Consider the following 20890-nt stretch of genomic DNA (forward strand, 5'->3'; position numbering starts at 1 on the left):
CAGCGAGCCCGGCACCTGCGAGGCGGCTGGGCCGGGCGGCTGCGGGCAGCCCATAACTGACGGAGCCCAAACTCGGCCCCGCCGCCGGGCTCCTCTCGCCGCGGCCGCACGGGGGCCCGGGCGGACGGGGGAGCTGATTGGCTGACTCGCTTCGACGTCACAAGCCCCGGTCCCCCCATGGGCGCAGGGCCGCGCCGCGGGGCGCGGGGTCTTCCCGACCGCCGCGTCCCGCCGCGCCGCCAGGGGGCGCGGCGCGCTGGGGGGCGCGGCCGCGGCGGCAGCAGGAGCGCAGGAAGATGGCGGCGGCCGGCCCCGAGCAGGTCTGTCCGCGCGGAGACGCGGGCACAGGGAGGCAGCGGGACGCCCCGCCGCGGCGGGGAGGGGGGCGCGAGGCCCGGCGGCCGGCCGGGGGCCGGGGCCGGGGCTCCTGCGGCGGAGGGGGCCCTCGGGGGCGGCGCGGTCGCTCTGCGGCGCCAGGGCGCGTCGCGGGCGGCGGCCGCGCCCCGCGGGCTCCCCCCGCCGGGCTCCGCGGAGCCCTGAAACCCCGCCCGGGGCGTCCTCGGCCCGTGCGAGCCTGGCTCTGGAGCGGCCGTGGCTGAGGCGCGTTTCGTGCCGCGCGGTGGCTGCGGCGAGGCCGCCGCGAGAAGGGGAAACGGCGCTTGTGAGCGGCGGCTTCCGCGCCCGGCGGCGCCGAGGTGGCCCCTGGCGTCGGTGCCCGGCGCGGTGCCCGGAGGGGCTTTGCAGCGTGGCAGCCGCCTCGCGGCGCTGCGCAGGGCAAGGACGGCGTCGGACCCAGAGCCCTGCCGCGGAGTCTGCACGTGTAAACTCTACAGCACGGAAAAATACCGTTTTCAGAATCTGAATGTCACTAATAAAATGTTCTAGCGTTTCTGCACAGGGCTGTAACTGCCCTGTGTAAACAGATACTCGCCACTAATCTGTGAGTCGGAGAGCAGCTAGCTAGTGCGGTCGGTATAAATAGAGCTCCCACATGAGTCATCTTACTTAGTACAAGTGGGATAGCTCAGTGACAATGTATAAATAAGACTTAAGCTCAAATTCAGCTTCTGTATCAGCATCTGACCTCTCACACTTCAGCGAAAGCTAAATTTCTCAAAAGGAGTACCGTCCTTGCTTGGAGGGGCGCACGTGGTGGCTGCCTCTGACCACACAAGGTTCAGCTGCAGCCGGAAAAGAGAGGGGAGCTGTACAAGGGCTGGGCTTTCAGGTGCTCCTCTGCTTCCTGGGGAATTTTTATAAGACCGAGCGTGCGTGTGCATGCATGTATGCTGCCTTTGGAATTAGCAGGTAAGAAGCCTACGGTTCCTGAGGGATTCTCTCCAAACCGAGTCTCTGGTGCCTCAGGAGATACCCCCTAGCTTTGCATGGATGTCACAGCACTTAATCCAGCAACAACCATGCCAGTGATATTCTGTCAGTCCTGGTGCTGTCCTGCCTTCTCTTGTCCTGCCTTACAAGGTGAAAAACTGAATCTGAATTTTGTCTCACCATCAAATGCTTTCAAAAACACAGGATCCTTGGGACAAAAAAATTACTATCCCATTGTGCAAGGTTTCCGTCTTTTTTTCCACAGAATCCCAACCTCTTCTCTTAGACTGTTTCCCTACCTAATTCTGAGTTTTTGTAGGGTTACAGTGGCTTCCACAGTGTCACCAAGGAAACCTCTTTCTGGACATCATCTCCTTCTTCAACAATAAAGAAAGCAGAAGACATTTTTACCCTTTACATTAGTGTATACACACACACACAGAGTATAGCAAGCTTAAGGTGCAGCTTCAGGATTCATGTCAGATGAGCAAATCTAATGCCATCAGAAAGATCAACCCCTTGCTTTAAGAACTGGACCCTAAAATAGCACCTCACTGCATTGAAGGAAGGTGGAACAAAATCTTGTTCAAAGTTATGAAAATGCATCTAAATTTCTCTCCCTGTGAATATCTGTGAGAGTTTCCTCTGCATGTTAATTTATCAGATTGACAAAATACACCTTGCAATCTAGTCATTTCAAGACAGTAAGGTAAAGCTATACTGGCCAACTTCCCTCCATGGCAGGTTTGAGGCCTTAAAGTATTTTTCCTTTTCTTAATGCTGCATGCAAGTAATAGAAGTTGACTGTAACCTGCGTAGTCCTCACTCACCACACTCCTCCTGAAATTTTTAGATAAACTCACTTGAGACTCCTGCATTTGTGTATAGGGAACTAAAATCTTGTGTAGTGGTAAATGACCTGCAGGATTATGTCCTGTATTACTCCCAAGAGGTAAAAACTTGATGAAGTTCTTCTACAGCTGAATCCTTTTTATTTAACTGCAGTAGTTTCACTAATAATTCATAGCTGACACCATAAAAAATGAGATATAAAAGCATCTATAAATTGTCTGAAAATATCTGGATTCTAATATTAGTGGTAGTCAGCATAGATTGCACATAGATTGCATTTATGCACATTGCATAAATGGATAGTACAAATACAGTGGCAGATCAAAATATAATATCGAATATATTATCGTGTATGTTCCACCAATCAGTCCACATTCTTGATTTTTCTTTTTTTTTTCCCCCACATACATACATATGTATGGTTTTGGTGAATTACGAGCCTTGTAACAGCTAATCCATGTTTTGAATTATAGCAAAGTTCTAACGGCCCTGTGAAGAAGTCTATGCGTGAGAAGGCTGTAGAGCGCAGGAATGTTAATAAGGAGCACAACAGTAACTTTAAAGCAGGATACATTCCAATTGATGAAGACCGTCTCCATAAGACAGGCTTACGTGGCAGGAAAGGCAACTTGGCCATTTGTGTGATCGTTCTTCTTTTCATTTTGGCTGTCATCAATTTGATTGTGAGTATAATACTGAGGCTGTAAGTAACATTGGGATATATTTCATTTTGATTGTTTATTAGAGAGAGAAAATTTACTCCAGTGTGGCTGTGAAGTACTTAAAATGTATTGGAGACTCCTCATTTTTCTTCTCTCCCTCTTGCTCTTTTGTAGTCTGAACAAGATTAGACAGGAAAATCTTATCAGTTTAGACATCACTATTCCAGTATCATGGTCCCAGCATGGAACCTACCTGTTATCCAACACAGAAGTAGGAAATTTGAAAGTCTCTATCCATTCTCAAAACTTTACAGCAAGTGTGTGCAGTACAAATGCATTCAGGATAACTGTTCAGGCAGGAACACTGTACATAATAACTGAACTGCACATGATTGTTCAGAATTCATCAGCCACTGTAGTTTAAACCTCTCCTCTTGCTCATTATGACTATTCAGTGAACCACCTTTTTATTGCTTCGACAATGAAAAGCAGTGAATCATTTTTCATAACTAGACATCCACATCAGAAGGTGCTTTCTCGTAGTTCAAAGGTAACTAAGTATATCCTGCGTTGCAATACTGTGTTCTGCAAAACTGTTTAGCTTATGATACCATGATTACCCTTAAACAGGAAAAAGATTTAAATGTGGACATGATTTGATTTCAAACATATGCATGCATGTATATCTGTGTGTGTATATATATAAATACACAGATTATTTCAGATGAGTGTAAAAAGTCATGCAAAATGCATTTTATAATTAAGTGTATGCTAATGTTTCTAGTAGGAATTAAACATACTAAAGTAAATTTACCCCTACAGCTCACTTAAACATTTGCATTAATAATTATTTCAAATATAGCATCTATTAGTACAATACCCTGCGCAGGAAGACCTGAATGATCAAAGTAAGCTTTAAAAAATGTGTGTTTCTCTTCCAGATTACACTTGTTATCTGGGCTGTGATTCGAATTGGTCCCAACGGCTGTGACAGTATGGAGTTCCATGAGAGTGGCTTACTGAGGTTTAAGCAAGTTTCTGACATGGGCGTTATACATCCATTATATAAAAGCACTGTAGGAGGCAGACGTAATGAAGATTTGGTGATTACTGGAAATAATCAGCCTGTAAGTTATATCATGAATTGAAAGTTTGTGAGCCACACTATGGAATTATGCTCACATTATGAATAAACATTACCTTTGAAACATCATTAATTTAAGACTTTGTTTCTGAAGATTGTATTTCAGCAAGGAACAACAAAGCTTAGTGTGGAGAAGGACAAAACATCCATTACCAGTGACATTGGCATGGAATTTGTTGACCCACGGACACAAAACACCTTGTTCAGCACAGACTATGAAACTCATGAGTTTCATCTGCCAAATGGAGTTAAAATCTTGAATGTACAAAAGGCTTCTACAGAGAGGGTATGCCTTTTTTATAAACCATCACTTACTCTTTGCAAAAGTTAATTACAGAATTTCCTTCGTTGTAGAATAATAATGTCTGTATTGTAATCTGATCTTGCAAGCATGTTTAGAAATTTGATTAATACAGCTAAAAAATGCAGCTTTGAAAACCTAAGTCATCTTTAAAAGTCCAATATAAATTAAAACTGATATTATTAAATGAGTGTAACATCTAAAATACCATACTAACTCCATTACCAGGATTAGAAAGCCTGTATATGTTTTTATTAAGCATTTATGTGTCTGTGCACAGATAACTATTTCAAAAATAGAGTACCTCTGAAAAGCTTTGTTTCTAATTACTTACAAAAATAACTACCAGAATTTCAGCATCATTTTCTTTTCATTGGTGATAAATGTTATTACAATCAGATTTTTAGAAGTCTGAGTGAAAGTGTAGAGAACAGTAATAGCATTATAGAAGTTCCATTAGCTTAAGGCTTCCAGGTTAAACATGTTCTGATCAGAAGACTAAAGAGCCTAAATATCAGCACGTATGCATTAAAAGCATTGATCTTAATGTTAGACTAAAATTTATTTCTTGCATATCATCACTCATAATAAAGGCTTACACACAGAATACAGTCCATAGTTCTACTATATAACATTAGTAGTGTCAGTAGATTTACAGAGGGTCAAGTGTGTCTTGGGAAGCAGTGACCAATCCTATTAAGGACAAACAAAAAAGAGAACTTAGCTTGTTATTTTTTGTGTTTCCTCTGCAGGCTAACAGTTAACTAGTATGCTTCAGAGACAAAAATAACAACTATAACTTTAAATGGAAGACCAAATTAAATGAATACAGAAAAATAAGTTTACATGATCACTGTTTACAGGAATGTTGTATTTGCTACCAGTGTTAGTTATATATCCCATATAACTCTTCCATGTAAATTGCTGATATTTTTATTGCAATCAAATGATATGCAAGCAATAAGCTATTTTGCATACTTCCAAACTTAGGTAATTCTTGTTTCTATATGTAAGTGCAGAAAGTAACAAATAGGCGGAAGCTTTACAAGCATAGTGGGAGGAGGGTGCAAAATACATTGAAATTTTTTATTAAATTATTTAACAATATTTTTAAGGTAATAAAAGTTACTCAAACCCAAGTGGCACTTTTTCATTGATCTGTAATATTCTTTTTGTTTTTTTCTTTATGTTCTTAGATTACCAGTAATGCAACCAGTGATCTAAACATAAAGGTTGATGGACATGCCATTGTCCGTGGAAACGAAGGAGTTTTCATTACAGGCAAGACCATTGAGTTTCGCATGGGAGGAAACATGGAACTTAAAGCAGTAAGTATTTCAGATCAGCATCTGAGCAGCTTAGTTTCAAATATAGGCAGAGAGCAAATTCTTGTAGTTTTGTATGGATTCAAATTTTATATTAAATTGGCATGCATAAAAGTTTAGTTGCAGTTGGTGTATTTGGAAGGACTTTAAAAAGGTGGATTATTATCTTGGTTTTAATTAATGGTTCAATAATTGTAAGGTAACAATGATTTACTCCTGCAAGATGCTACAAACCCACAAAGTAAGTAAAGCTAAGCTATGGGCCTCTGCACTGAAACAGACACCAAAGGAAATACATATCCCCTTCTGGAAGCTTTATTGCAAACAGCTACTGTTGACAGAGGAGCAGAGTGTACAGTTAGGATCAGTACCTTCATGAGCTGTCACAGCAAGATTCATCAGCATTCATTTAAGCTCTTTTTGAGGTTAAGACTGTAGAGCATATAAAAGGAGGAAAAATGTTAAAGGGGAGGGGCGAAATAAAGATATGTGCATCTGGAAATATAAGTTCAAACCCTGATTTCCATTTCATGTATAGATTTTTAGATATACTGTGTTGGCTAATAGCTCACTGAAGTGAAGAACTGTTTATCATACTACTGTTGTCTCTCTCAATAGCAACCTACCACTGGAAAAGCAAAGTACTTTCCTGGTTATAATTGAGAAATTGGTGGACGTCACTCACAAATTTAATTTTAAAATGAAACTTTCCCTTGTAGATTTAAAAAAATGTTATTCTTTTGAGTTCTACAGACATCCTAATGATGTGATTTATTGGTTAAACTTGTCTTTTTCAAAAACAGGCTGCCTTGGTTACATAAAAAGTTGTACTTTTATTTTTTTTCTCCTCTTAATAGGAAAACAGCATCATCCTGAATGGAACTGTGATGGTCAGCCCATCGCGATTGCCAAGTTCTTCTTATGGGGAACAGTTTAATAATGGTAACTGGTTGCGTTTCAAGCTCTGTATGTGCGCAGATGGAACACTGTTCAAGGTTCAAGTGACAGGATATAACATGGGTTGTCAGACTTCTGTCAATCCATGTGGAGCCACACACTAGAACACAAAGTACTACCAGGAGAGTTCTCCTCTGTTTACATTTGTTTGTATGAAGTAACTGCATGCCTTCAAGCATTTCTGTTTTTACAGCAGTTTATACTAACACTGATTATATAATATTTTTAAACACAGGTTATGCTCAGCAGTATTATTTCATCATATTTGTCCTAATAGTGGCTCTAATTTAGTAAGGTGCTGTAACATGTTTCAATTTACATGCATACTGAAGTACCTTCCTGAATTGGGACCAATAGAATATATTTAAAGGCAACATACTCTTAGAAATTATATTGACTGCCTTCAGTTGTCTCTAAAGCAGGTTTTTGTCCTGCCTCTCAATTCCTTGAAGATTGCTGAGAACAAAACTGCAATTTGAAGTACTTCAACAGGAACATCAATGTGCTGTTCGAAGCAGATTTGTCTAGGATGGTTGAAGTGGCAGACTTTGTGTCCTCTACTCTCCAAAGGTTGATGTAAAGATTTCTCTCCAAATTAAGTGGTCTACCATATGTGTACTAAAAGAAAGACAATGGCAGATTCACTTTTAAATATTGCATTACTTCTGCCATATAGTCTCATGGAGTTAAAAAAATTACTCTACCATCAATAATATTTGCAAAGTAATATAGAGTATGGAAGTATAATTTTAATTTTGAAATATTCTAGCTGGTAATAGTGGAAATTGTAATTACTTGAGTGTTTCTCGAGCTACATAATATTTGTGTAAGTTTAAGTATTCTACGCTTGCTTGATTTATGTGAAGTATTTATAAAATGTGTTTATATTAAAAGTACATTTTTTTAATATGTACTGATAATTTGCTCACTACCCAAAAGAAAAGTATTTTCCTGGGTGCTTTAATGTGAACAATATATTAATTCATTATTTAACAGCTGATAATCTAAAGCATGGCATGGCTATAAGCAGCAGTGTTTGAGATTAGGCCTCTTTTTTCCATGAATATCAGTACCAATGCATTACTGAGAACCTCAGAATTAAATTCTGAATTTAACAAAACTGCAGGTCTGTAATTCTAAATGTGATGGTATTGGATCCCATGACAGCACAGTAAATGTGCATCTGAATTTGTCAACACTGAAACTTTGTATGTGATGAACTGAAACCTTACAGAAACTATTATAGCCTTATAATTACTTTGGAGAGATAAGGTGTTTTGTACTAAAAATAGACCAGCTCATTGTAAGATTACCCCCTTCCCACCATGTGTTTTTTTTCAGTTTAAAATATTTTTTCTGCAGTAGCATCAAGTAACCTTAATGGAGGCCACAAAGGTGACTTGACAAGCACTTGACAAGTTTTTCCAGATAAGCACCCACTTTGCTTCATAAAAGTTGTACAAATGTTACATATTAACTTCAGAATTGAATTTTTCATTTGTTATGGGAAGACAAATTACAATCTAGGCTTGTTTTATAGCTGTCCAAGTACGAGAATTCCACAAAGGGCAAGTCAGTCCCTGCTGCAAAGAACTTCCTATCTAAGGTCTTGATTCCTGCCTTTGACTAGAAGTCAGTAGGAACTAAATGGGTGGAAGTGATTTTAGAGGGGGGATCTACAGGTCAGGTATTATGCCACATGGCAGGTCAGAGGGGTCATATGAGGGAAGTATGTCATTAAAATTGCATACAGGCACAGCAAAGTTTTGATGTTCAGTTGGGGGTCAGGGTTATTTTGAACAAAAATGGAATAAAATGTAACAGAAGTCATTTCATTGCTCACAGTAAAGATAATGGAAAAGTGCTCACATTTTGCACATTGCATTTGTAGTTTTACTACAGTTAGTATTTATTAATCATGTCAATAAAGATTTTGCTGAAACCATGCATGCATACATCTTTCCTGCTCTAAATGGTGCCCTTATTAGTATTTGTTACAATTAAGTGGAGGAAAGAAACTGTGACATTTTTAGAACTGTTGCTCTCTTACTAATAGTAGTATCAGCAGAACTCCCAAAGCTGAAATAGGTCATGGTAAATAACAAATACTGCCTTGATCAAATAGACTATAAAGAACACATTATAGCTCTTGTCAGGTTAGTACTGATATGCCTATATGCTAATACTGGATTCTTTACTTGTAATTATCAGAACTCCTATTAAAATACTACATGCAGTATAGCTGAAAAATTTGTCACAAAGCTATGTTTAAATTATGGTTTGGAGAATTGTTTTTGAAGTGTGGATTTTTAGTCAAAAACCTAGCAAAACCAATTGTACAGATATCAATTAATATAAATTATTAATTTGTTGGCCATTATTTATGTATTGTTAATGTATTTTGTTACTTTCACTACAGAATTTGACAAATGTTGGTGCCATACATGCCATGTTGTGAATTTTTTGTGGTTTATCTTCTAACTGCTTAACATACATTTTTCTGTACTTGTTTAAAACAGTGTGAAACACACATTTATTTCAATCCTGCAGATGCACTTGAGAGTCTAGATGTGTTTAAAGTGCAGACTACCTGCCTGTATAAAATACAGCACTGAGTACTTTAAAACAACTTACATGTGAAGAATTCTCTGCATTTGTAAAGGTGGTGGTTGTTTCAATAAGTAAAAGACAATTGAATTTCTCATCTTAGAATTTATTGTTCCATTTCAAAACAAAGACACAACTGTGGTTTAGAAGTGTTACTTGCAAGATTGTGGTCTCATTAAAGATATGTTGTTGTGTTATCGACAGTGAAGCTAGTTATTAACTGAAAGTATGAAAACCATTCCACATCTATTTGTTATACATTATAACTGGTGGACTTTGCTCAGTGATAATAGTGTATGATACCAGAAGTTAGTTCAAAAGTCTCCATTGTTTTCAGTTCTTGAGTTCCTGAGGAGCTGTGTTTCTCGAGTTAAGGACGGGAAAAAGTAAGAAAAAGTTTGGATTGTTTTGGGGAGAAGTGGAGGGCGCGGGAAGATTACCAATTTCTGAATATGCTTTTTGAAAAATACCTAAGACTCCAAAACTGTATGTTTAAGGCAGAACATTGGCAGTGGTTTGGGTATTTGTTTAAGTTTGTTTTTTTGTTTTTTGAATGTTAGAAGTATTTCTACTTTCTATTTGATTGTAGTTATGCTGAACTTACCATAATTTTACATCTTACATATAGATATTATGGATAGCCTTCACTTGAGCGTCATAGCTGTGCTCCTTTACTTTAACCTTCCTGGATCGACGGAAACCAAGTCACACCAGATTCTTTCCAATATTTCTCATCATTCAGACTGCTGGTGGGATGGGAAGTTCTTAGTGAATTGTTCATTTACTGGAATATCTGCTATTCCAGAAGATATATCACAAACAGTGATAACAGCCGATTTAAGTTACAACAACATTAAAACATTCCTGTGCACCGATGGCAGAAATAAAAAATGGATGCTGAAACACCTGAATCTCAGTAACAACATGATTTCTGAACTCTCCTTTACTACTTTTAGAAATTTACCAGTTTTAGAAACTCTAAACCTCAATGGTAATGCCATCAACACCCTCACACTGGACATACCTACACCTGCACACACGTCTGAAAAGTACAGAGAAGCCTATCATCTCTTGCCTGCTTTGAAAGTATTATCAGTTGAAAGAAACAATCTTAATACAATTCCTAGAGGTAAGTATTTCAAAACCTTTAAGCACATCACCCAAGAGATAAGTTAATTTTAGATATAATTTCATACATCTTACTGATTTCAGAATACAACCATCTCATTTAGTTATATTTAAGGTAAGGGAAAGTTTTACCTGAGTGCAAATACAGAGACTAGAGCAAATGGTTCTTTGCAGTTGGTTTGGTTTTTTTATACAGTCTTTGTAATTATAATGCCTTAGTGCCAGTCAAACATTACCAAATTTATCCTCTGAGAGGCAAAGGAGTATTTTTTTCTTCTTTTATAGAAAGGGAAGTAAAAATGTTTGGAATTAAAACACCAGGTTCCAAGTCCCTACTGTGAAACTGAACATCAAGAAAACGACGGATAAGGGATTTCATACTACTGTTCAAAAGAAAGTCAATACTCTTAAAAACTTGCTCCCATTTCAGTATTTCACAAATGCAGGAAAACATTTTGTCCAATTCAAAACAATTACTGCCATCTCTTTGTTAATATTTTCAAAAGAGAACACCCAAAGTGACACCTTCTATTAACAAGCTGGAATTAAGTCTTCAGTAAACTTTTAGGAAGTATTTGCTAGCCACTGAAGTATGCCAGCATACCCTTTATGACAGCCTGTGCCCTCAGAAACAGACAATTCACATTGCTCAAAAAGTGCTTAAATGAAGCAAAAGCTATAGTATGAGCAGCCCAACCCTATATATTCGTTTGTTGAATTTTACTGATCTCTGATATCAATCATATTCATTAGCCTTGAACTTCATAAATACCAGAGGAAAAAAAAAAAAGGCATATCTCAAAAGGTTATTAAAGAGAATAATCCTGAAATTGCACAGGGCTCTAGAAGGTCTATCATTCTCCTTTTTTGATACCAAATAATTCTCTGGCATGCAGTAAACTGTTTTGCTTCATTATGTTGCTAAGTGTATATGTAAGTATCTATAAGGTTTCCTTGTGCAAAGTACAGAAACAGCTTACATTATAAAATATATTGATGAGAATTTGATTGTTTTGCTATATAAATATAACAATGTATTATTATACATACCAGGTCAGAAAGATTACACTTTTACTGTAAGAAATTCCAATTGCTAGATGTTAAGAACAAAAATCAAATTGCTACACATCATGCTACGATACTCCCAAGTTGCATTTAAATTTCATATTCATTTAAATACGTGTTCATAACTTTATTTTCATTCTCCAAAATACTTCATTAGCCTTCTGTTTTTTAAGCACTGGTACGGGAGACGTCGTAAGAAACTCAAGCTTAAATTCTGAGTAGGGGGGTTGACTATAAAGAAACCCTTCTCTCAACACTCGAGAGATCCGGCTGCAAACCATCAGTGCCATACCAGTATACATTTTTGGCACAAATGTAGCTTCAATCAGGCAACCTGCAAATCTTCATAAAGGTGCAAGGAAGAATTGATGGAACTGCCAGAATTTCTGAATGCCTTTCATACTACCTACCTCTACATTTACAGTAGGAATGAATTATTCTGTCAGCCTTTTGCAGTAAGCCCAGAGATAGTTACTCAGCAAGCAGAAAGAGCAAACTGAAATTCAAGATTTCCTGTAAACTTGATGACACCAAGGACAAAATTTTTAAGGAGAACTAGTAGCTTCTAAACAATGCCCTACAATCAAAAAAATCACTCATGAGTGACATATAGATGTTACAAAACTGCGGTGATGCTGAACATTGAGGTGCCAGCCTTCCAACTAGAATTTGCAGGCTGGAGTTATAAAGGCTGCCTGCACAGTGTCTTAGAAAAATGAGGTATCCCTAGCTTTCAAAACAGCCACGTATGCAAAACAGATGCTATCATAACCAGGAAACGCTGGAGAATAAGCTGATACGCTTAGTATTTCACAGGCACGCTGCCATAATCAACACAAACAAGTTTTAGTTTTCAGTCAACTTTACATCCTACGAATATGGTTCAAGTAATTCCACACATGAAAAACGTGCACGAACTTGAAGACAGCAATGAATAGGAGAAGCTTTATCACTTTTTACATCTCTCCCTTTCATTTACTATTAGCATATTATGATTTAAAAAACAGGGTATATTCTGCCCCTTTTCACACTCCTCCTTTCCCATCTCTAATTCTCCAAAGAAGTGTGCTCGAAGTACAGACATGGTCATGTTACTGCTTTTATGGATGTCTGAATTTCAAAAAGCATGCATTGATTTGTGAATATATTAAAGTGCCTGCTGTTGATGCTATACAACTTTATAAATGGGATAACACCATTGAACAGAAAAGACATGATAAATCAAAGCCTGCAGCCACTGGCTGCAGTGGACAGTAATTGAAGGAAAGTTGTTGCAAAGAATTTTTAAAAAGTTGCTTGATGCAATTAGAAAATTAGAATATAAAACGTAAAACATTTTTGTTTTTCTTAGGACTAGGAATGCTGCAGTCTTTACAAACTGTCCATTTGTCATCCAATGACATATTACAGATTTATCTGAATGATTTTCAAAACTGTTCACAACTGAAGAACATCTACTTACAAGACAACAAGATAACGAAAATTCATCCAGAGGCCTTCAAGGATCTCAACAAATTACAGGTTAGAAACAGTTGTAATATTAGTTTACATGTTTTTGTATTAACCCTTGTTCAAGATACTAATTATCAACTATTCACCAAAGATGATATTAGCAAACAATTATAAAAATTAAAGCTAATGGTGAAAATAACCATTATTTGTATTATAACATATATTTGTTTTTAATATATAGACATACCACTCTTTTTAACTATCCAAAATACATTCTGAAAATAAAACCATTTATCTATGGCACAAACTTCAATCATAACTGGAGAACAGTAAAATATGTGATTTATTTTTCTTGTAGATATTTTAAAGCAGTCTGATTTTTAAAGGCATCCTTTTAGCATCATCTCTCTGACTCACAATACTGTTTTATGTTCATTTAAACTTATCAGGGCACATGCAGTCTGTCTGATATGAAAAGCTTGTAAACAGATTTTACAGATTATATAAACAGATTTATATAAAAAGCAGGGACAGCTTTAAATGGCAAAAGTCAGAATATGGCCAGATATCAACAGATACGAAGTAGCAAGCATGCTATGCCATATACACTAATACACTGTACTTTAGGCCAATGTGTTGAAGCAAGGTAGGACCTAGTTAACTTAAAACTTGGATTATTCATCTGCAGGGGGAGGGGGAAAACCAATGGTCACTGGCTATGGATCCACTACAGGATGGAATTTAATTTTATCAATAACTTTACCTTCTGCAGGACACCTGTTTTAACAAAGGTCCTGACATTCATTCATTTATCCATCCACCCATCTTAATGACCAAACAACACATTTTCTACAATTTAATACATGCACATCAGTTTTACTTTTCCTGCTAGGTTTTGTGAACAAAGACGCATCTACCCTGCAGACTGCTTTCTGGCAAGACAGATAAACTCCAAAAGGTGCTGCTGGTGCTACAGTAGCCAAACTATTATTGTTACTCAACTGCCTCCATATCTCTATACTACACTGCACTGTGCAGTGCAGACCTGTTAATCTCTTCAGTGTGGAAAGAAAAATAGGACACACACAGAAATACGTGAAAGTCAATACGGAAGTTATCCTGGGTAGGCTATTAGCCTTCTGCAGGTTGAAAGAGGGACTCGAGCAGAAAAGCATTACATTTAGGAATACATTTAAGTACTCTTAATCAAGTACACACTAGATTTTAGTTAGATCTTTCATACTTAATCCAAGCATAAATTGCTCATTAGTTGATTCAGTGTATGTACATGTATATGTAAATATTATATATACACACATACACACACAAACATATATGTATCATCTCATTTTGCCCCAAAGTATTAAAGCATTATCTTCCTCTGATGCCTACTGAAGGGGTAAAATACTAATAAGATTGTTTGTTCTGATTTTGCAATTTTTTTTAATTATTTTTGTGTGAACAGATAAGCATTATCACATCCCTACACCACACAAACAGATTAAATCAAAATCTCAGTGGTCTTCTAACAGCAAGTAGGGCTTTGAAAAAGAAAGTGCTATCAAGGCAGTATTATAGATAGGTAACTAGCTGCAGGGAGGTTCACAAGGGGAAAGGACCATACTCTCTGTGGCATTCCCCTTTCCTACACACATGCACATCCTTTTTGTCCTCCATTCCTTCTGCATATGCACATACATACACATACATCCCTCTTCCATTCCCTCCAGGAAACCCCAAACCCTAAAATGATACCACAGATCCTTATCAACTTCAGCATAGTCAAGTTGAGGAAGAATTCCAGACGAGTTTCAGAGGAAATGTGGCTACAGAGGCCATTTCTAAGGAGACCAGAGAGCCATGAAAAAACATAAGGTGTTTTTATGACTGAAAATCTTTTGCATCATTTCATTAAGAGAAACCTCTTCTGCATCTAAGGGCATAATTTAATAGACATTCCATGATGAGAACCATGTGATATTCCCAGTCATACAGATAAAAGTATTCTACAATGAAAGAGCGCTAAATATAGTGCAATCCTTTCTTCATCTAAATCAAAAAGCTTAGAATAATATACTTGAAATTCTAAACAGTTTTTCCCATTTCCTTAGAAATGTTCGCTATACTAAAAAAAAGTTATTGTTGACAATATACCAATTCAGATTCCATTCTAAGACTTGATAAACTAATTTTGAATGAATGAATTTTGAATGAATTATTTCCAAATAGGTCGTGGATCTCCGTGGAAATGCTCTGACAACCCTTCTACCACAGATACTAATCAATTTGAACATATTTCAACTTGGAGTGAATTCATCAAATAATCCCCGGATATGTAACTGCAGACTAAATGCTTTCAAACATTTAATTCGTTTTGACTCAATAAGGAAAAAATGGAATATTTCATACAATAAATCTGCCAACATCTCACGAAAACCTCTCCTGCCTCTTTCAAGTTTCCATTTAAACTGCAATGACAGTGTTTCAATTAAAACAACTGTAATCCCAACAGGAAAGACGTCTGTGCTAAACTGTGACTTGGATAACACAAGGGGTATGTAAAACAGACTCTATCGATACACTGCTAAAATCCAAATGCATGCAGAATGATAAAAGAAATTGGTTCAAAAAGAACTGAAAAACAAGCTAACAGGCAAATTATTTGCTTAGAAAGTATTACATCAATTAGAATATTGGAAAGTCAGTTTCCCACCAAAAATCTTAAATTTAATCTCGTATCTTGCATCCAACTAGTAAGTGATGCTAGTATATACTTAAACTTGTGTATAATTATGTTATAAATTAATTAATGCTTGGATATAGGAGACAATTAGGCTTTTTTCTTAATATTGTGATTAATAGCTATGGGGCAGTCCTACTGGGGCACATAGAAAAATGAGAAGGGATGCAATAGTGTTTCTAGTACTCAGTTACAGCAAAATGAGATGAAAAATTATTTGCATGTAAAAGGGAAAGGAATTATATTTCTTCTACAGAAGTACAGCCACCGAAGACTGCAGCACAGTTCACTCAGTAAACAAGTTCTGCATACGCAATTAATAGGGAGCACTTGAAGTGCAAATGACAAATTCTACAGAGTTAAGACTTTCTCTATGCGGAAGAAAAATGAAGACAGAACTTAAAAAAGGAGGTGTATTTGTCACGTGTCATAAGCCGAAACAGTTTAACTCCAACAGACTAACAGCACTTAGAGGTGATAAGCCTTTCCATTTGGAATGCTTTATCCCCAAACGAAAATACTTAGGGTCGATCGAATATGCCACCTGCTTTATCTATTTTCAAGGAAAGTCACAGAGAAAAATATGATCATGGGATTAAAAGCAACATACTGGATTGCACTGAAAATGAACCGTAAACCCAAGCAGATCCAAAAGCAAACATGTACACACAATCTTGAAATGTACTCCCAAAAGCCAACAAGCAGCTATCTCCTGCAGTAGCTGAAGTTTGGAATAATCAATAGGTAGATACAAATAGCCTTGGTTTTCAAACATTTTTGCTCCAGTCAAAGCAGTAACCACACGAAAAAAATCACAGTAGCTGAAACCCTGATAGTTAACTATGGAATAGGTTTTTACCTAGTAACTACATGTAGCCACCATGCCATGCTGAAGAAGGGCTGGCTGTGAACATGGATCTTGCATGAAGTAGATTAGCATGTGTTTCTGGTAAGACCCAGAACATGCTTACGTAATTCCAGCGATTTCCCCTCCTACCCACACTATTTTTCTTGTAAAGATTGGTAGTAAGACACAGTATGTGCTGCATTTTAAGTGTGGAGAAAAACATGAGATGATTTAACAGACATCTGGCCCAATATCTAGTGATTATGGAGGGATAAAAATAAAACATTTCATAAGAATAAATAATGTTAGATTTATCAAAGATGGTCATAGAATGTCTTTATAGAAATAAATTGACCTCTCAGTCTTAGTATTTTCTACTTTTAAAGCAGATTTAATTCATGTTTTCTTTTATTTCAGGTAATGGGGTCTCTTGGTGGACACCTACTGGCAGAATTTCAAAAGATATTAGTCTTCCTCGCATGACACTGGATAAAATGAATAATTTAGTAATATACAATGCTGATAGAACTGTTGAAGGATTTTATATATGTATTTTTAATGCAACAAGGAAGAAATATCTCATCTACAATATAGAGGTAAAGGAAAAGCTTTCAACTTCTTTGGTCAGAAAAATCCGGGATACTAACACTGTTTTTAGACAAGGAAAAACCGAGCAAGACCTTGCATTGGCAGTCTGCCTCTCAGTGTTCATTACATTTGTTTGTGCTTTTTGTCTGGGTGCCTTTGCTAGACCCTACCTTGAAAACTTATGGAGACTCATGCGTAGAAACAAAAATTCAGCTTCAGAACACATTTATTCTAATCAAGCTTTTTCAAATGAAACTCTGGGCAGAGAGTGTTCTGCAAGCATACCAACAAATACACAGAATAATTTGTTCATTTGTGATGAAAATTCTTTAAAAAACACATGTATTCTTCCTACAGAAACTTCTAGGTCATATGAAAGTGTCATTTATAGCAATGTACACGCACCAAATACTGAGGAAAAGTACCAGAAGCAAAGCAGTAATGAGATCAAAGCAAAGCAAAAATCAGTGTTTTCAAACAGCAAAGCAACTAGTATCAGCAATGAAAATTATACAGATGCTGATCACAATGGACAATCTTCTATAAGGATGGATTGCAAAAACAGCAATGAAATAACACCAAGAAAATTAACAAACAATGACATTTCATTACGTAAAGATTCAAATTATGCAAATAATGAAGACTCAGAGAAGAGCAGTTTCCCTCCCATACCCAGCAGATTGAATGCCAATTCTTACTCAATTCACACTGAATCTTCAGATTTAGATTTACCCTTCACAGGAGAGACTGGCTTTCCATTTTCTGGAACACAAACACATACAAATGCACAAGACTCTGGGAACAGTGAGATAACTAACAAATCCGATCTGCTGCAGTCTGAAATTACGGAGGCTACACCAGATTCTCCTGAATGGAAAGAAATGATCCCACATAATGAGCCCCTAAGTGCTATGGTATTTGTGCCCAGAACACAAAACTGCGATGAAGAGCTTGGTGTAAATGGTAAAATAAATAAAATCAGTGATGCAGGAGATTTTATTTTACCAAACAGCTGCCAGAAAGGTATAAATAATGAGAATTTAAGTGCCTACCTAACAAGAGAAAATTCTCTTATAGAATATTATAAACCAGAAGGCAGTAATGAAAAAGATGATTTAGCAGATATATTTGGTGATAGTTCTTCAGATGAAGGGACTGTATTTACAATGAGTGACTGTAGTTCTTTAGCAGATTTTGAACTGGGACAACCTAGCAACAATCTCCCAGGCTGTCAGTCGTCAGTAGAAAAAGCTGGTACAAACAATGAAACTGGTAAGTTCTCAACAGTGCCAGAGTCTCCAAGCCTCGCTGCTGAACTTCAGCATATTAGAAAAGATGAAAACATGAACAATGCCTATTTTGAAACCACTGTTAGTTACGGATCAGATACTATCATGTCTGAAACAGAATCACCTTACACTAACAAATGTAGTGATCATCTAACTGTGTCAGATTCTGACACAATCACTTTTTCTAGTCAAAAAGTTCCTGATATGTTTAAGTGTTTTACCAATCCAGAGTCAACAATTCAAAACTCTATTTCTGATTCTCTCTGCAAACAAAATACAAGTTATAATGATACGATGTTAGTTTCATCAAAACATTCTCCCACATATGCCTCGCATACAGAGAATACTCCTTCTGCAGAGGCAGGCTTGTGGCTGTACCAGCTTTCCATTCAACCCCAGCACTGTCAGAGATTCAGTCCCCCTGAACAAAAAGAAAACGCAGCAGAGATCAGTGCAGAAGAGCACAGAGAGAGGAGTTCCTCTGAAGAGAATCACAGGGAAGGGGATATTACATTAAGAAGAAACATGAATACATCTGAGAACAATCATTTTACATTTACTCCCACTGATTTTGGTTTGAATCAAATCGTTAGAAAAACATCGCTACTGTGTTCCAACACAGCCATCAATGAATCATCTCTTCAATCTCAGCCTCAAAGCACAACTGAAAGATGTGTTATGGTTACTGCTGAGAAAGAAGACTCATTACCACAGGGGAAGCAAGTGAAAACGCCTAAGACTTGTGCAGAGAAAATGCAAAAAGGCTTTAATAAAAGAGAATGTGATGAGTATACAGAAACACAGGATAGCACCAGTTGTTGCCTGCCTGAAGAAAGGCAGTCTTGCAATGTTATGGCAGATTTGCATCATCTTAACTGTTCTGGGCAAACACAGTCAGTCTTCAACACAGAAAATTATTCCCAGTTGGATCAGAGTGAAGAAAATGCATATTCCTCACCACCCCCACAAGGCTTCTTTAATGAAAGCGTACAATACAGTTTATGGTCATTCCCACAAAAGACTAGAGGAAATACAATCTCCAGAAAGACCGATTCCAGTGAGATGGAGGATGATACTACTTTGACAGAATTGGAAAACAATTCTACAATAGCTGTCAATCTCCAAAATTCAAGTGAAAAACTCGATCAAAAAAATAAGACCAGTGTAGCTCAGGGTCACTTTTTTGTTAAGAAGAAAAGAGCATTTGATGGATTTGCTAATGTTTTGCAAAGCAGGAGAACAACAAACTGCAATAAATGAGGTATAAAATGTAAAACCACAACACCTAGGACTCCCACAATGATGATGTCATATAGCAGGTGCAAAAATAACTGTATCTTCAAGTGAAGTTCTATGGCTCCGGGTAACTGCTAAATACTGATTTTATACCCTCTCCCCTTCCCCCCCCCAGTAAAATAAGCTGCTTTTAGCTTCAGAAAAGCAAGTTAAGGAACAAGGCTAAACAATCAGATGAATGTAGCTGCATGCTATGCTCTGAAGTCTGGATTCATCTAATTTAGGCATCCAATTTAGAAACACATAGGTACCATAAAGCCAAAGGGTAATTCAGGCCTACACAAACATTTGTGTACACATAAGCCAAAAGCCATGGATTTGTATTTAGAATGGTACTTGTTTTTTTAAAAAAAAAAAAAAAAAAAAAAACCACCACTGTAGGATACTCAAAAGAAGTAAACTACCTATAATTGTAATAAACCTTGCATTAAGTTATAATAATTTTCTATGTTTACTTTGGTGTTGGTACTGAGATTAGTTTCCTTTGGAAATTGTCTCTGATATACACTGTTTTATTTCTCTTTGTCTAAAATAAATTTAATACTGCTAAATTTTTATTACATTATCACTATTATCTTGTTCTTCCTATGGGAATCACTCCTATACAGTCAAACAGTATGTATGACTATCTTCTGCTTTTTGAACCAGATTTGTGGATTAGAAGTTTCCGAATCGCCACAGTTTTGTGAAGATAGGTAAACAAGAGAAAATCTGCAAGAGTTTTAAGGGCAGAGCGTGACAGAGCAGGAAAGAATAAGAAAAATATTACAAATGCTGTAATTCTCCAGACCTCCTACTTGCTTTGATCCCAAAGTCAATCACAAAAATCGCAGGAAAGCTGGCTTCACTGGTACCAGTCCTGATGCCCCTTTTTGAAAGAAGTTACAAAATTTAAAACACACTGATTGTGACTGAACTATGTTAGTTTCTATCTGGACCCATTTGCAAACCCCATTCTGTTTTGTGAAGCACAAAACAATACTGTAAAGTCCACACTGAGCTTTTGTACCAAAAACAGTGAGGAGAGACTGCTGCACCTAACAGATGGCTGACAACAGAGAACAATCTGAAGTTATCAAGCGCTCATCTTCCACTCAAAAGGAGCAGAGTCCGACAGCGAGCAGGCTGCAGTCTCCCAGCAGATGGAACAACAATCTTGTGGAAACAGTTCAGCTTCGCATTAACTGACAGTGTCCCTCATCCTCAGAGAAATCTGTTACCTACTGGACAAGCTAAGTGGTCTAAAATGCAAAATAAGTCTGAGCAGTATTCAGTTGCAGTATTCTTAAAAGTCTCTAGCATTTAAGG

At 37.5% G+C, this 20890-nt stretch overlaps 2 protein-coding genes across 2 annotated transcripts; both read left to right on the forward strand.

The window, feature by feature from the left end:
• Positions 1–238: 238 nt before the first annotated feature.
• SGCB (sarcoglycan beta) lies at positions 239–8515 on the forward strand. Its single transcript, XM_067298062.1, has 6 exons — positions 239–320; positions 2655–2864; positions 3785–3970; positions 4082–4273; positions 5485–5616; positions 6471–8515. The coding sequence occupies exons 1-6, from the start codon at positions 297–299 to the stop codon at positions 6672–6674; spliced, it is 948 nt and encodes a 315-aa protein (XP_067154163.1). The 5' UTR covers positions 239–296; the 3' UTR covers positions 6675–8515.
• Positions 8516–9470: 955 nt separating this feature from the next.
• LRRC66 (leucine rich repeat containing 66) lies at positions 9471–20047 on the forward strand. Its single transcript, XM_013949551.2, has 4 exons — positions 9471–10306; positions 12722–12891; positions 15052–15376; positions 16827–20047. The coding sequence occupies exons 1-4, from the start codon at positions 9811–9813 to the stop codon at positions 19544–19546; spliced, it is 3711 nt and encodes a 1236-aa protein (XP_013805005.1). The 5' UTR covers positions 9471–9810; the 3' UTR covers positions 19547–20047.
• Positions 20048–20890: the final 843 nt, after the last annotated feature.

This window comes from Apteryx mantelli, chromosome 5 (assembly GCF_036417845.1).
Source record: "Apteryx mantelli isolate bAptMan1 chromosome 5, bAptMan1.hap1, whole genome shotgun sequence".
In the NCBI taxonomy this organism is placed as follows: domain Eukaryota; kingdom Metazoa; phylum Chordata; class Aves; order Apterygiformes; family Apterygidae; genus Apteryx; species Apteryx mantelli.